This window comes from Enoplosus armatus, chromosome 24, assembly GCF_043641665.1.
Source record: "Enoplosus armatus isolate fEnoArm2 chromosome 24, fEnoArm2.hap1, whole genome shotgun sequence".
In the NCBI taxonomy this organism is placed as follows: Eukaryota; Metazoa; Chordata; class Actinopteri; order Centrarchiformes; family Enoplosidae; genus Enoplosus; species Enoplosus armatus.
Window position 1 is genome coordinate 7,141,963 of NC_092203.1, and position 18,126 is coordinate 7,160,088.

The 18,126-nt window shown below is 42.0% G+C and overlaps 1 protein-coding gene across 1 annotated transcript in view; it reads left to right on the plus strand.

The window, feature by feature from the left end:
• The window catches only part of LOC139306469 (histone deacetylase 4-like), a 46,041-nt gene that overhangs the window by 17,636 nt on the left and 10,279 nt on the right, over positions 1–18,126 (plus strand). Inside the window, exons 3-10 of the mRNA XM_070930336.1 lie at positions 2,858–3,165; positions 6,326–6,476; positions 7,800–7,923; positions 9,666–9,784; positions 15,766–15,894; positions 15,995–16,104; positions 16,650–16,772; positions 16,922–17,123. Of these exons, the coding sequence (XP_070786437.1) occupies positions 2,858–3,165; positions 6,326–6,476; positions 7,800–7,923; positions 9,666–9,784; positions 15,766–15,894; positions 15,995–16,104; positions 16,650–16,772; positions 16,922–17,123 (1,266 nt within the window). The remainder of the gene's footprint in view (positions 1–2,857; positions 3,166–6,325; positions 6,477–7,799; positions 7,924–9,665; positions 9,785–15,765; positions 15,895–15,994; positions 16,105–16,649; positions 16,773–16,921; positions 17,124–18,126) is intronic.

Sequence of the window (18,126 nt, forward strand, 5' to 3'; positions counted from 1 at the left end):
GGCCTTTTTCCACCGGTCACAGTGCAGGTTTACCTTTGACGTCAGCTTGAAACTGACCCCGAAGCCTTCATATGGAGTTCCTGCTACTTTTAGCCTTCAGCCAAGACTCCTTAATAGTCAGGAAGACATTGACTCAGGATCTCAAACTGCAAAGTGACTCAAACACATTCAGGTGACACAACTGCAAGAAGCTCAAAACAAAATCTCACTGTAAAAAAGAAGTTTTCTGTAATTTTGATGATTTGTTTCGTTTTTTGATGCAAACTTTCTCTTCAGAATGATTCACTATTGTAGGAGTTAGTCTTTACTAACAAGCCCCCTCCCTCCTTCCCTTCTCGTCTCATCAACTGCCAAACTGTAACCGTTGTCGCCAGAGAACAGCCAAAAGTGAGGGCGTCACTGTTTTTAATTAAATATTGGGTACCTTGTTAGTCAGATTCACAAATGGCATAAAGCTTGTAGCTCCTTTTCATGGACGGAAATGAAAAGTGGAAGAGCAAAAACAAAGGGAACTGAGGTGAGAAGGAATGACGGGGAAATGTCAAACCTCATGTCCTGCGGGTTGAAACAAATAGACTAATATTCACTTTGGAGCCATTGTAAGCAGATTATAAGACAGTGCCGACTACTGACTCATATGTTGTTGTCATCCCCCACATGACGGCAGTCCTCAAGGACCCATTGCATGTTGTTGCTCTGTTCTCCTATGGCATGGATGACAATATCCGTGGGGGTACGTTTCACCTGCTGCACGAAAACACAAAAGAGGAAGTGGAGTTTTTAAAGGTGCCATATGGCTTTAATGGAAAGTGAAACTTGTTTGGATGCACAATTACAGTTAATCTGCGCTAAAGATGATGTTCAGAAGAAGAAAGGGGCTCTTTCAAAGCTTATGTCTGCAAGGATCTTCTATGAATGCTTTACGGCTTTATTTTTCAAACGTGGCATGTCTCAGAGAATGATTTATCACAGACCAGATCTAAAGAGAGTGTGTCTGTGTCAGGGCCCAACAATTGGAGTGGAAATGAAAAGAATTTTCCAATAAAGATGCTTCTAGCAAGAGAGATGTGTCTATTTTTTGTTAGACATCCCTCAAATCATTTTGTCATAGTGGGACTGAGTGACTATTTGACCAGTAAAGTGTATTTATGATCATTGAAGGTATTTTCACACCTCAATTTGTGTGGCTTTGTCCAAGGATTGAGTGAAAGTGTGACATCCTAAAATAATCATGAGAAATCTCTCCAGGTTTTAGGCACAGTGCAGCCCAAGTATAAATTTGCCGCTGGATCATTTTCATGTAAGTGTCTGTATAAGTGTATCTGTGGGTTTGTTTGGGCACGTGTGTGGCTCCGTAACCCTCTGTTAAGTGTGCCAGTGATGGCGTGTTTGCCTCTTTATTAACACAAAGTTCCAGACAAGTATCTCTGGCTCTCGCCGCGCTCTCAGTAAACATGTAGGCAAATAATCAGCCAATGGACTCCTATTTATTCAGATTTAATGGGTAGGAAGCCGCGTGATTGGAAGGCTTCCTGTGCAGTGATTTGTGGGTGGCTGGCCCCGCTCAAGGTCTGCACCTCGCCGGGTCAATGCAATCTTTGTCAGATGTCGCCGGGCTTCATGTGTAACTGCAGCATCAGTCATAGGTTGTGTGTGCGCAGCAGGTTTTTTGTGTATACAGAGGAGATGAGGGAAAAAAAGAAATCAATGTTACTTTTTCATTGCTACAGATTTTTTTAAAGTAATGTGAAGCTTTATAGATTCCCACAAGATGATTCTGTTATCACCTCTTTCACAAGGAGGTCAGAGGTCAGGGTTAGCTATTGAAAAACACTCCTTTATCTGGTATGATTTCAAAAATGGAGGATTGTTTACTATTGACAGATATTAAAGATTTAGACCTTTTGTTTGGGATTGCTGGTCAGATAACAATCAATACTTCTCAATTACAGGCATCAATCATGTTGCATCATGTTGTGAAAATCTGCTAATTTGATCTATCACTCTAATATCACTGTTTTGATTGCAGCTTTAATCATTTGCCCTTGTACTGTATTAAAATAAAAATAAGTAATTAATGTTATATGTACACACTATAGTGCTTCTAAATATATACAGCGATGTATTTCCTTCAAAAAATGTGAAAGCGTATTAATTAAAATCACAAAGCTTTGAATCTCCTTTGAAACCCTTTGATGCTTCAGAATTGAAGCTGATACTGATGCCAGATATTGCTGCAGTCTGGTGCCAACAGGTATCTTTTTGTAATGCTCAGTTCTGCATCCTTGAGCAGGCATACGCATTAAATAACATTTTGAAGAGCTTTGATATAATCCCATTCACCTGCAAAATGTCTCTCCTTGCAGTGGTACCAACTAACTACGTAAACACTGTGTGTCTTGTAGGATCAATGTGACGCACAGGAACATCTCACAGTCATTTTTAACTTCACAGTATGTTTTATTCCCGTCTCCTCTCTGCATTTTTCTTTGTAGCTTATAACTGCATTTAATAGGCAGCGGGTTGATCCAACATCTCAGAACATACACAGGACCATATATGGCTCAATCACAATGTGCAGGTGTAGAGGTAAAGACCCAGTGGCATACAGTGGGACTTTATTCATCAGTAACCCTTTGTTGAGTGAGTGAAACACACTAATATCAACAAAGTTACTAAATGATTGTATGAAAACTCTGTGCTTTATTTCACTACTTTTGGTGTTGCTAAAAGTACGCCAGGAGCTAATACTCACACACACAGTAGTTTGGTGGACATGGCCATCAGTATCCACAGAGTGTCCTGTATGGTTGCAACTCTGTTCCAACATCCTCTCTGCCTCTCTTCGTCTGTACAGTGGACATCAACTCGGCGCTGCCCCTGCGTCTCCCTCCAGCTGCCATCCCCATGGACCTGCGTGTGGACCATCACCAGCAGCAACAGCAGCAGCAGCAGGTGTCCTCGCTCTCCCCGCCCGGTCAGCAGTCGTCCGGCCCGGGGTCGCTGGGAGGAACGCCCTCGGTGCGCGAGCAGCAGCTGCAGCAGGAGCTGCTGACCCTGAAGCAGAAGCAGCAGATCCAGCGGCAGATCCTCATCGCGGAGTTCCAGCGGCAGCACGAGCAGCTGTCCCGCCAGCACGAGGCCCAGCTCCAGGAGCACATTAAGGTAAATCTTTTACATTTCTGAAGGGGTGGTCTTGTTGATGTGAACAAAATGCAATGCTCAAGTAACCGCAACCTAAACGCATCTAACTTACACAACCATTCCTATTGTTGATCGTTAGTACACCAAACCACATTTTGTTCGTCCTTTCATTTAAAATGTACCTTCTTAAATCATCATAGTATGTACAATTCACTCACTTTACACCTCTCCTAAATCACACAATCTGTTTTTATCCTGAATATGTTTTTAAACAGAGGAGGAATACCTCTATACTTTTAACTAGGCTTTGAGATATAACTGAGATTCAGGGCCAAATGTTTTTTTAGTCAGATTATTATCAGCCTCCTCAAAGATTGAGTATATTGAGTAAATTCTGCCTCTATTTTCAAGGAGAGATAGCATCATCAATCATTAAAGCTGTAGACCAGCCAACAATGCACATAAACAAATATGATTAAACCTGCACTAAAGAACAGGAGAAAGTTTTTATTTAACTCCTCCAAGTGGCAACAATCCAAAATCAAACCAGCAGGCTTGTAGCCCAAACCTACTTAAAACTTTACTAAACAAAGCAGAGGCAGCTCTTCATTTAGTCTGCCACAGGATTCTTCATTAACAGACTAAACTCACCAACAGAGAGCCGCTCTGTCAGCTTTAAAGTGGGAGCACAGAACAAGGAGCCACTTTGGCTTCATTTGCTTCAACTTCAGGGATGGATAACAGCAATATAAGGATGTGCTTAGATCCAGAAAACTGGTGGTGTGTTACATAACTAAACCTGTGTGCACCAGCCCTGTTGTAGCCTTACTTTAAATATCAGCATCCAGTAATACACACTGTATGTTCAGAAGGAGCATGTTTCAGATGTTTGACTGAATGTTTGACTCTTTCAGTGGACACTATTTGTTTTTGGGAACATTAACAAACTGGCACTTTGAGCCCAACTTGCTTCACACGTCGAGCAGTACACGACATATAACAGATCAAGCTAGGATCACACGCCCATATCGTAGTGACCTGGAAATACAAAGTGAATCTAGATCAGCACGCCCACTCTCCGAAGCTTTAATACATCAGGGCCCCTGAGAGCACCGGAGAGCTCCTGTGGGGCTGAAATGTCATATAAAATTATTCCACTGTTTGTTCCTTTTTAGAATATTACTGCTGTAAAGTGAATTGTAATACACGCAGATACAGCTGAACTACTTATTTTTTCAGGGCTTTGAATAAAATGTCTAAAAATGGATTGTGGGGGCAGGAGATTAGATTGCAATGTGCAGGATTACATTAGTTTGAATGTAATGATTGTAATTCCTCATGTGAAACTTGATTCTTACTGTCTTTGCTCCTTTCTTCTTTCTTTCTTCTCTTCCATCTTCTCTTCCTTCATTTCTTCCTGTCATCCTTATTGTCTTATTGAGTTTGATATCATCAACTTTGTCAGCACTTCTGCAGACCATCTGTAATGAATCGCTGAGTCCCCTCTGTTGAGTCGTTTTGTGATGTTGAGGGATGAGTGATGCTGCCTGGAGGGCCGTCTGGCCTGTGGTGGGGCTGCAGGACTACTCAGGTGGAGGCCAGTGACGCACAGCCTGAGCAGGGAGGCCCGGCCTCAATCAGTCCCATTCACAGCCCCTGTACACACACACACACACACACACACACACACACACACACAGACATCCAGGCATTAAAACATACACATCCTCTCAAATGTCAGCAAACACACAGTCACACGCATGCCCAGTTTGCTTCCACGTTAGGGGCAGCAACACACACAACTGCATGCACACACTTGCATATACACACACTCACTTGAATTGCAAACACACACATTTCTTGCTTGTAGACAACAGGGAACTCTCATAAAGTGAGAGCTATCCTGAAGCTCTTCACAGTATTAGTCAAAAGGGAAACTCTGTGAAAACTGTGTGTACATCTCTGGTCTTTTGAGCCACAGGGGTTTTTGGTGTGTGTGTTTGTGTGTGTATGTGGGTGGGAGGTTACTTTGAGCCTTCCCACCCACTCAATCCCCGATCCCCAACGATGATTGAAAGGCAAAAACGGATCGCGGCTCCGGGCTGGAAGCGGGCCAGAGAGCCTATGTGCTTTTCTCACGAGCCCCGCCTCACCTTCCTCTCACCTTCAGACGCCTATTTATTCAGAGTTGTCTCAAACATTTGATTTCCCCTCATGGTAAACACAAGAGCATGTCCCAGCTACTGGGTGTCAGTGTTTAAAAATTGCCACCAGAAGTTGATTACATGCAGTTACAGTAAACTGATGAAATATTACCATTGGGTGCGTGACGATAGGAGGAAGAAGAGGGCAGAAGAGGGAGTGTCGATTCCTCTGCATGTTAGAGAGAGGTCATGCACAGACGGCTTGCCTATTTATTGTATATTACAGAAACATTAAAGAGTAATTGGGACTCTTGATTTGGTGCCTTAGGTCGAAGAAATGTATTATGGCTCTGAAGTAGGTGAAAGCTGGCTTCAGTATGCATTTGTAGCATTTAATTGATGCTCTTATCCACAGTGACTCACTGTGAGTTCTGGGTCTCATTCAAGGACACTCCAGTGTGACGGGGAGGTGTGTGTGAGCACATTTGGGCTTTTATTTTTGACCTTTTGGATACAGGACAAACTGTCAAGCCATAGTCGGGCTTGTTCCTTCAGTATAAAGGCCTGAGGACAGGAGGACAGGTTTTTACATTTAGAGCATTTAACAGATGCTCTTCTCTCTCTTTGCTGGAGTGATGAGGAAGGGAGCAGATTGGATTATGCATCTTGCTAAAGCCTCATCCCCAGTTAAATTGTTTAAGGGCTTAAGCTTGTGGCCTGGGGTTTTCATAGAATTGCAAAGGTTTTATTTTATTGCTTCAAACAGCTGTCAACTTAATTATTTCAGATGGAATGTAAATAGATGTTGATGTAAAGACGAGAATAGAAAACAGAAAATATTAAGTGACGGTATCTCATCTTGCAATTACGAGGACTTAAGAAGTGGCAAAGTTTAAATATATTGCTTTGTGTGCTAATAACATGCAGTTTTAAGCATTTATCGAGCAATTATCTTCCACACTGTCTCTCAAATATGAGGCAGCAGGCATTGGATTGTGAAGTTTTTGCTGACATGATTCTGATGTTTCTCCATGCAGCAGCAACAAGAGCTCCTGGCGTTGAAGCACCAGCAGGAGCTGCTGGAGCACCAGAGGAAGATGGAGAACCACCGTCTGGAGCAGGAGCTGGAGAAACAGCAGAGGGAGCAGAAACTGCTGCTGCTGAAGAACAAGGAGAGGGGACAAGAGAGTAAGTTGCAGATGCACCACTGAAACATGATGGGGAACTGAGACGCACCGCTATAAATCCTGAGTTTGTCCACCAGAAATCATTTGGAACAGCTCAAACCTGTTTTTTTACACATATCTGATAGTATAACATATTTTAAGTACAAAAATCACACAAAACCACATTGGTAGTTGAAATTGAATCTTGAAAATGCAGCTCAGTTTGACACCTCATGTAGATTGTAAGGTTTTTTGTTTTCTCTCACCTTCTGTGCAACATGTATTCACACATTGGAGGGAAGAAAATAAGAGAATAACGGCTGTTGGAGAAATTACTGTAGATTACTGTACTAAATTCCTCTAACAAGAAAAGATGCTTCACAAGAAGTGATGATTTTGTCAAAACATAGAAATCACGTATAAATTACTGCTGTCTGAATAGTAGTAAAAGTCTTTGGGACCTGATAAAAAGTTTAGTTTCCCATTTTGAGAAAGTCAGCCGGTTTGGTCGCATCTGCCAGGGGTCTGAACCACTTAGCAAGAACTTCTCATTCAAAACGCCACAAGGTTGAAAGGACCGTTGAGATCAGTATTCACAGAGTGTGTTTGTGTGTTTTTGTGCATGCGAGTGGGTGTGTGTGTGTGTGTGTGTGTGTGTGTGTGTGTTTTGCGTCTGTGTATTTGCATTTTACTTGGAGAACCTGTGTATTTGCTGTGGTAAACGAGCTGTATTAGCCGGTGGCCTTGGCGGGGGCAAAGCCAAGTTATTACCGCTGCCTGCTGGATGTCTCTCAACAGTTCATTGAAAGTGAGTGGACAGGAGTCCTTGAGAGCAGTTTACACACTATATGGAAAGTGGTTACAGATCGGGGCTGCGTCCATGCCTGTCGAGTGTGTGTGAAAGAGAAGGACTGCTCAGTGTGTTTGCTCTCATGTGTACTTGCATTTTGCATCGTTTTCATTTATTTTTCCTGCATTCTTGTTTCAAAATCCCACTCCTCTGGAAGACTTTTAATTTAACAAATCAACTTTAAATTGATATTATACCATTATACCTCTTCATTTCCAGTCAGCTCTGTCCTCTTTGTAATAAAGGCAAAAGTGCCCCCAAAAGTTGTCCACATTTCTGTTAAGTCATTAAAAACCTCTTAACCCTTACTGAACCACTGGTGGGTCAGTCATTACAAACTCATGCTGTGCAGTCAAATTCTGTCTGGAAACCAAAACTCTTTCCTTTTTGGGGGAAATGTGTATAAAATGATGTCAAGTCATCTAGAAGATTTTTTGTTAGATTTTTTTGCAAGTTGGTGTTTATCTCAATTCCTTCTATATCTTCACTCCTTAGGTGCCGTGGCCAGCACTGAGGTGAAGATGCGGCTCCAGGAGTTTGTCCTGAACAAGAAGAAGGCCCTGGCCCAGCGAAGCCTCAACCAAGGAGGCCTCCCCAATGACGCTCCCTACTGGTACCGGTGAGGAACCGTTATTGCTTTAATAAATAGAGTCTGATAAGAAAAGTTGAAGATGCATTTAGATTTGACCTGGGTAACTCAGCTAGTGGTTTGCAATATACAGTAAAGGAAAGACTTCATGGCATGTTTTGACATCATCACCTGTCTCACACTGATAAATCACTATCACTCCTATCAGTTTGCAAGCTGGAAAACAATTATATTTATATTCCAATTATTTGTTAAGATTGTAGGCAGTAGAATGCAGTAGAAACTAATTGCAGATCCTTACAAGTTTGGATGGCAATTCTCTCTCTGACAGCAGATGAATAATGTATTGGATTGTGTCTTAATCTGTCACCGAGCTTCCCCTCTTCCTCACCTGCCACACTTTATGAGCCTGACTGAGAGATGGATCGAGCAGGGTTATAAAACAAAGATGCACACTCACACACATACATGTGAGAGCAGGATATTGGAACCTGATGATAGGGGCTCTCAAGGCTCAGCCTCGAGTGTTTATTGTAGCATCTCTGGAGCCCTTTGCAGGTGTGTACACTTGCTGTTTCCTCTTTGCCCGCTCTGGTAGTCACCTACCACATTATTTCATTGTCTGTGAGTTACCATGTACATGTACATGGCTGGAAATATGATGACCAAACCCCAGAATTTAAAATACAAATAGACACGCCAGTCAAATTTGTGAATAAAATCTCTCCCAGTCATTAAATCATTTCCTACTTTTGCAGTTTGAGAATTAAAGTTTTACGCAACCTTATGCTGCTTGCCTAATTGAGATTATTGGTCTTCCTGGTTTGTAATGGTGGAGAATCTTTGTTGTTGGTGGTCGTGGTGGAGGTGATTTTAACAACTTTATGAAGTGTTAGGCCGAACCTCAGTATTATAAATATAGTTTTTTGTCTGTAATTGAGTCCTAAAACCTTATTTTGCAGTGCAGTACTTTTAATTAAAATCAACTACAAAAACGTTCTAGAAATCAGTGTCTGTTTCTTGAAAAAAAGAATAACATAAATTGTAATAATATATTTTGAATGAAAAATAATATGCAAAAAAAGAAAAACAGAAACTAGTAACTATAGTTATAGTTATAGTCTATATATAGACAATATTTCCCTTTGAGTTGTAGTCAAGAACAAGTATAAAGTGCTTGAGTACTAACCTGACACAACCCTAAAATATTTTAACATTGTAGTTGAGCGCTGGACAAAGTTATGTTCTCCCTGATTATGCATTTCATTTTGACAAAATAAAAGCACTGAAACCATAAAATGCAAATACATAACCAAATAAATAAAGTTACATAATCTTGACGTGTGACCCAACAAAACACCCACAAGCGTTGACTTTCAGCAGCTCAAGGCGATACAAACTTTCTATATCTGCCTGTCTCTACTTTTCTATGCCGTTCTCTCCCCAATGTTTTGGAAGGGATGAGTGTGTACATCCGTTTGTCAGGAACATGCATTTGATCTGGAGCCAACTCGGCTTAACTTTGCCTACAAACACCACCTTATTCTGTAGGCAGTGAACAGATGGCAGCACATGTCAGCAGGCCTTGCCAAGGGATTTGGATGATGCGTTAATCATACAGATCTTTGACAGCCATGAAGTTAGTTACTTTGTTTAGATTACTACTTCAGTCACATGTCCACTGAGTTTTGAGTGTTTGGCCTTGCTTCACATGATTTTGGGATCTTGGCAGCACCTTTAACATTGTGTGTGTTTGTGTTTTTGTTCTGTAGCAAAACCCAGCACAGCTCTCTGGACCAGAGCTCGCCTCCACAGACTGGTGTGTCCACCTACAACCACCCTGTGCTGGGTGTCTACAACCCCCGGGATGACTTCCCACTGCGAAAGACTGGTACATCACACACACACACACACACACGTTTACACAATTACTTTTGGCAGTGCAGAGCTGTCTATTTGCTTCTATGCAGGCTCATGTTTAGAGAGGATTACACACACACACACACACACACACACTTGCAACTGTAACGTCCAGTAGCTGCTATGCAGACTCACGTCTAGCATAATTTAGATGGCATCAGAGCTCTGCACCATTAATCACAGCCACATTAGGCTGTCAGGGTCTCCCAGCATCCCCCACATGAGAGTGTTAGAGAGAGTATAAGCGTAGGTGGTTCAAGAGTTCAATAGAGTGAGAGTTCAATAGAGTAAGAGTTCAATAGAGTGAGAGAGGTTTTTACCATTTTAGAACCTGACATTTTATTAGTTTTTAATTGTTCCTTTTCCTCAGGGGTTGAGTAAATCAGCTGTTGTTCAGCAACGCCTAAAGAAACTTGATCTTGAGACTGACTGTGTTAATAATCAAAGATTTATATCAAAATTGCTGTTTTTAACCTGGAGTTTAGAGAGAGAAGTATACATTTAGCCCAGGTCCTTTCATATTTGAGGTTCTTTGAGATCACCTGCGACATTCGCTGTTGCACTGTATTGTGTTGCTGGACCTTTCTGCTGCCTGTAATTTGTTTGATAATTGCATATTAAAACTGACTGGCTCCTGTTTGAGGGCTATGTCAGTTGGGAACATCTCCTCGAGCAGTGCAACAATTACTTTTGGGGTTCCCCAGGGCTCTATTCTTGGCCCTTTATTGTTTTCAATCTGCATGATACCTCTGGGTCAAGTGATTCACAATTGCAATATTTCTTTTCACCATTATGCTGATAATACACACACACACACACACACACACACACACACACACACAGTAAACCCATCAGACCTCTCCTGTGTTTACTCACTCGTGACCTGTCTTAGAGAGTCAACATTTTCTAAGTCCAATCATTTTTTATGTTAAATGCTTTTGGTTGTTTTTTGAATTTGAGAACATTTCTTATAATTATTTGCTGTAATTAACTGATCACCTTCAGCTTGCACAAAACACAGCAGGGTAAATACAATGACTTTGAAATTTTAGCACTTAATAATTGATTTTAAATTGGCTTTTAATTCGTTTTGCTTTCACTGTTACTGTTGTCTTATTGTCCTTTATCTGTCAAGTACTTTGTAATCTTGTTTTTGGAAATGTGCTATGTATAAATAAAGGTTATTAAAAGAGTACACTTGAACCCAGGAACACTGCTGCTTCAAGCAGTAACTGTAACTCTGCATAGAGCAGCATGTTTTCTTTTAAATGGGTGACAAATCTTGTCAGAAGTCATTAGAGCAGCTAAAACGCTGCAGAAGGCACCACTGGAAAAATGTTTTCCTGTGGCCTGCAATCTAAGGGGTGCAGTGCTCAACGTACAGAAGCCTTTGCAGAGTAAAACCAGCTGTTTGCACTGTGTTTTTGTCAGGTGTGTGTGTGTGTACAGCTTTGTGTGTGTGTGTGTAAAGTGTAAGTGGTGTGTGTGGTGGTGTAGCCGTGAAGCAGCGGTCGTCTTACAGTGCAATTATTCACTTAGCGCGGCGGCAGGCGGCAGCTACAGCCAGCGCTCCAGCCCTGTTGACTCTGAGCCTTCGGGCTGCTGGCTACGACAGCAGATAGACCACAGTTGACACTGGCCCACACAGCCACATTCCACCCTGGGAGAGGAGAAGAAGAAGAAGAGAGGGAGGAAGAGAGGAAGAAAGGAAGAAAGGAGGAGAAGTAGGAGAGTGAAAAGGGGGGAAGGAGAGATAATGAGTAGAGAAGGAACAGTGATAATCAGGAAGATGGAGAGAGGAAGATGAGAGTGGAGAAGCTTTCGGTGGCTTCACTGACCATTTAAAATACCTCAAGACACTTTTTTTTGTCAAGAAAAACATTTGAGGTGGAGGATGGAGGGAGCATTGGTTTCTTTTTAAAAGCATAGCAATAGAAGATGAGAGGACAGAACATGGGAGTTGGCGAGCAGGATTTAAACTAAATCCAGCAAGTGGCACGATGATGCCACGTTCCCAAAAACTTGCTTCATGTAGAGAAAGAAAAAAAGGCGGGAAGATGGCGGCGAGTGAAAAGATCGTCCCTGGAGTGTCAGTCCGTCCCTTGATTTCTAATCAAGGCTGAGGATTGTGCTCAGCAGCCGAGAGAGGAGAGAACCTGTGCCACCCTGATATTTGCGCACAGCGATGACGTGCTTTGCGGGGTTTACTTATGGTAATGCCAGCTCGGGAGAGGTTAGAGGCTCTTTTATTTCACCGCCTGGCCATAAAGTAGAGGACTGGCACCCAGGGCTCCCAGCAACGGTCAAAGGAAGCAACAGCGCTCTTTTGTGTGACCTTTAGTGCAGCTGATACTCTTATCCTCTGCACAATTACAGTACAACACATGACGCTAAAAATCGTTTATGACCGATATATCTATATATATATCTATATATATATAAAGTTATAATGATATAGTCCTGGTTGATTTGGTGTGTACTGGTGGTAAGAGCAAACACAACACTACTTGTTGAATGTTTTTAATGTGAACTAGCACCTGTAGGAAATGTTGGGTGAACAGTAAACAGTGAGGCTGATATCAATGAGACCGAATTACAAACAAATTATGTGCTGCTGTATCATTTCCTTTAAATCCCTTGTGCGTAGGTTGGCAATATGAATCTAGCACAGGACTGGCGGACTCCACCACTAACACTGAATACTACTGTATAGAGTGGTAATTACAGAGAATAAATACACTGAAGTAATGCAGACCTTGAATAGGTCTGGGGTTTGATTTCATGTAAATCTTCAGGATTATAACATTTAATGCCTTTAATAAAACACGAGTGATTATCTAAATGTGGAAAAAGAGTTGCGTGACAAGAGGCGCCTCCTCAGCCAAACAGAAGCCTTTAAAATCATCAACTCTTATTATACAGTACACATTTAGGGGTGAGAGAGCATCACATGAACATACAATATGCCTTGTCTAGAATATATTCTCACATACACATGAATGCGTCAGAAAGATGTAGATGGGGTGGGAAAGTTTGAGGCCCTCTGACTAACTGTGCCCTTTGATAGAGGCAGAGCAAGGCATGCTGTTCCCGTCTTTTCACTGATGAGCCAATGTGTTTTTTTGTAGCCTAACTGGGGCAACCCGTCCTTCACATGGATACAATAGCACATAGGCAGACTGATACTGTACAATACATGGTGTTGGTTGAAAATCAGACTGAACAGCTTCCCCAGGATGTCACTCACTCACACAACCTTTCACCTCCATTGTGAGGCCCATTTTAACATGGCGACAATGCACCATCTGTGCGCTGATATCATGGTCGTATGTTGTGTTAAGGCTATGCAGCACCAATTATAAACTGCAATAATATTCATGCAAGTCATGTAGACTATTCTTGAAACTAGCTACCTTAATCTACTTAAATGGAAATTATTCTATGCAATGATTTCCAAAGCTCAGAGAATTAAAGAAGTAAGATGGATCCTACTGTTACCTGATTTTCTTCCCTAAACACAACCTTGTATATTACCGGTTGCATTTTTGTAAGCACCACGTTATGTTGTTTTCTCAGGTATTGACATTTTCCCCATCGATTCCTCTTGGCTTTGACTATACCTTTGCTGTGATTATTTGGGGTGCTGTCATACTGGATCATTTGCCTTTTAAAATTTGTTTTCACTCTGCTAAAGTAGGAACCACAAACCCAATTGCTCTACTTCAACAGGCTAATTACTGTCCTTTCCAGCGCAGCCCACTTTGCTTAGTTTAACAGACCGTCAGTTTAAATCTTGAGAAAATGTGTCCTGTCAGTAGTCTTAGAAACTCTAAATGAAATGTCTAATAGCTTTTGTGTAGTGAGAGCAAGATTATGATGTTGTGATATTCTGCCTTGATCATGACCAGAGATATAGTACTAAGTTTCTTCTTTAAAATATTAAGACAAAATCACTTTAGAAAGTCAGATTCATCATTTTCTTTATAAGAATCTAGGAGACATTTGTCTCATCTTTTATTCTCTGCCCAGAGTGGACAGACAGTGAATTAAGGATGATGTCTCATAAAAACTTTGCTATCAAACTTGAAGCTTTCATTTTTGATTATACAAAAGCAGACAGCAACAACTATAGAAACAGTGAAGTTAAGAAAAAAGGGTCTGACGTTTGAAGGCTACTTAGCTAAAAGTGTGTAACAACTATAAAAGTTGTAAAACTTTAATTTAATGCCTTTTAGGGGGAATATTAAAAATAATAAGAAAAAAGTCATTGTCAGATAACAGCAGATACTATACTTTATATTTGGACAACCTAAACAGCACCTAAGCTAAGTTACTTAGCTTTTAGCAGGGCTTGTTTATCTGTCACTTTTTCTCTGTTATGATTAAATTGAGCCGCTAAGGCCAGCTGCGGTTTGTTTTTACCTCTCTTTTGTAGTACCTGCAAATGGCAAAATTGGCATAATATGGTAAAACACATGTCAAAAAGTCAGTACTGCGTTTTGGCTTTGTTGGGCAAAAATGTCTCATACACTGTTGACCTAGAATACTTTCATCTTCATTGTTTCCAAAGATTTAAAAATCAAATTCAGGGACAGGGAACCTCAGAAATCCTGATTTGTAGTAAATTGGCTCCACAGACTCCCACCAACATTAATTGGTTTGACTCCATCTGGACTGAGCTTTCTCTCCCACTTTGTGCTACTGTACCTTCACACTTCATAGTTCACACTTCAGTCTTTTCGACACATTTATTTTTACCTGACACTGTGAATGGAAACAAGTTCATTTTTGATGAATGTTTCCTAAAAGGATTTTTCAGGGAGGTTTGATGCAGGGAAAGTAGCTGTACCCTCAGTTCAAAGTAAGAAATATAGTAGCAGATTAATCTGGTTATGTCATAATCTGGGTTAGTGGTGTACCGCATTTGGATTTAGCTCTCCTTTGATAATTAAAAATTGGATAATGAATAGTGAAATTATCCGCGGCTGCTGATTGGCAGGGCAGAGTAAACAGAGCATTAGCCTCCATGGCTGGAGCCAAGGTGACATGCCGTTCCCTTCTCCCTGTCTCCATTCACAAGTCTGTGACAGTGAACACAAAAGACCAAAAGGCCTTTAGGTAGGCAATCAGACATTGCTCCCAAATTGGAGCTAATTGCTTTTTAGCTGCAATGTCGTTGGGAAAATGGATCAGAATGTGGTGTGTTCAGAAAGCATTTAAATGGGAGGGAGGAATTGTACAGTAAATGAATAGCAGCATGTAACAGTTTGTCTACCAAACAGGTTTTGTAATAGAGCAGCTGTGTGGAAAGCGCTGCACGACAGATCAATGTGTGGAGCTCCCAGTTTAAGCTGAAAGCCTGTGAGACTGTAGCTCAGGTAACTCTCCCACCCTTTTGATTGATTTGTCCAAAGCTGCACAGCTGCCAGTTATCTGTTTAACATCCAGGAGGCTTAACAGAGGTGTTGGCGTCTGAGCTGGAGACACAAAAATCACCAAGTTACCAGAAGTAGATAGCGAAATTGTAGTTAAATAGTTGAAATGGCACACCAACGTTCAAGGGTCTATGCATGAGAGTAAACTCCTGACTTTAATTTCTACAGAGAGTAATTTATTCACACAAATAACAGCAGTTTTTGTCCTTTCTCAGGCTGCAACAAGAACCGGTGACACACCTTGTTATAAGTTCAACAGATAATCAGACACAGGTGTCATTAAAAATCATTATCTGAGACTACATTTAGCTTTGTTGGAGATGTTCACTCAAAACTGATCCTTTCCATTCAGGAATCATCAATAAAAAAGAAGATACAATAAAGTGTCGACATTTTGTTCCTGCTTCAACCTCTTAGCTCCACCATAGACTGTAGCAGTTCAGCATTCAGACCATGAATGAATGGATGAATGAATGAACCATAATGTTTGGTTCTTCTCTCTCCATCCGTCTTTCAGCCTCCGAGCCGAACCTGAAGCTGCGCTCCAGGCTGAAGCAGAAGGTGAGCGAGCGGAGGAGCAGTCCACTGCTGCGGCGCCGAGACAGCCCCATCACCTCCGCCAAGAAACGCTCACTCGACATGGCAGGTGAGGCACACACACACAGCTGTCTGGTGATCAAAATGTTTTATTTTTAGGCTGCTGTGTTTTCTTGTATGTATTTGATTTGTGTTTGTGTGCGTTTCAGACTCTGCGTGTAGCAGCGCCCCCGGCTCAGGACCAAGCTCCCCGAATAACAGCTCCAACAACATCCCCAATGAGAACGGCATCACTATGTCAGTCTCCAACAACACGGAGGTAACACACACACACATACAGCAAGTAACAAGTCACTCCAGTGCATTTTTAGCATCAAACCTTTACTACATTGAAAGGTTATGTATCAAGCTATAGCTATAGACAGCCTCAGTATGAGATGAACCCTCATAGGCACAAAATTAAAACTGAAAAAATATACACAATCCACATAAACCTAAATTATTAACGAATTATGCAGCCTTTTGCTGTCAGAGTAGATCTGCTGTTTTGTGTGAGTGCTAGTTATTAGCTTTTATAACCTAGCAGCCTATAGCATGTACAAAGGGTCTGAGTGAGGGATGTCAGATGATGGTCTGCAGAGGAGGAAGACAGCCGAGGAGCTGGCAAGATACTATTTGTGGCAGCCATTAAGGGCACTCAGGCAGTGTGGAGGAGGCTTGTGGCCGTGACAATTTTATATCGCCAGTAGGGTGCAAACGAAGCTCTTTCCCCATGTGAGGACATCTCCTGCTGCAGTGTTTGCCCCTGTGCTGTTCTTTTTTCATGATGCAAATACAGATAAATCATTTGAATGTGCTTCCCAGGCGTGTCTGGCCCAGAGGCTGTGCAGCGGTGCTGAGCGGGGCTCCGTTAACCAGCTGTCCCTCTACACTTCGCCATCCTTACCCAACATTACCCTCGGGCTGCCCGCCACTGCCACGGCCACTGCTGCTTCCAATGTAAGGAGGAAATTGCCACCAAGCTGGCGAAATTGCTTGCAGACTGGCTGTGCATCTATTTATCTGTGAATTTGTTTATCTGTGCTGTCTGTGACCATTTATTCAAAATCACCTTCCCCACTCTCCCTCTTTTCAAGGTGACCTCGGCCCAGCAGGATGGAGGTCTGCAGCCGGCCCTCTCCCTCAGCCCTCCCTTCCTCTCCGGTGGCCACTTGACCCCCTACCTGGCCGAGGCCGGAGCGGGAACAGGCGGGCACGGTGCGCACAGTCCACTGCTTCAACACATGGTGCTCATGGAGCAGAGCCCGGCACAGAGCCCCCTGGTGACAGGTAGGAGCAGTAATAGAAGTTTTACTAAAGCTAGTAGTGATTAATAGTGATGAATGCAGAGACAGTAGATCTATTAGTGGTAGTAGTTTTAGTCAAGTTGATGGTCATGAGAGGAAAAACAAAAGTCTCCAAACGCAACTCTGACTAAAAGTATTATTCAGTTTTTCTCCTGAAACACAAAAAAAAGAGAAAGCATCACCACACATATGTGTGTCTGTGGTACACTGTGCCCCCTCACACTGACAGACGTCCATTCATTTGCTCAAACTAATGAGCTCCTTTCATATGTCAGCGTGTGCTATGAGAGTGTGACATGGTTGCATTGTGCGCCCTTTCCCATCAGCTCATTCATTGACTACCATTTTGCTGCTATTTTGAGCGGGGCAGTGAATGGGCAATGACGCACATACAGACGCATGTATGTGTGTATCCACGCACTAAAAAATGTCCAGACAAGGACGTGTGCACACCCACACACAGGCCAGGAGCAGAGAGTGATTTTTTACAGCCCAGATGCAGTCATTTACTTCTCAGCTCTTGGACAATCATGTTTTTAGCCATCAAAAAGGCCAAGTAGCATGCGCTTTGCTGTTTCATATCAGCTTCTACCTCTCGCTAACTCTTCCTAACGCTACTGTGCCATGTGGTGGCCATGCATCAGCAAGCTCTTTCAGAAACAATTTGAAAACACTCTCATAGTCAAGTCATTTTCTCTGATATTTTCACAGTAATCAAGTTTCTCAGATCATTTCCCAGGCTCGATCGAGTCTGTTTTTACTTCCTTCACTCATGATACACTGTAAATGGACTAAGCTGTTCACTTTTCCCGGCTCGTATCATCACAATAGAAGAATCGCAGTATGGCAGCACAGATGGCAGTTTTTATTTGGTTCACAAATACATCTGCTGACTAATCTTAGGTCCAACACCAATAAGAGTGAAATTAGGAATCCATTTGTTGATGAGAACACATCAAATATTTTATCTTATCTCATCTTATAGTTTATCAATC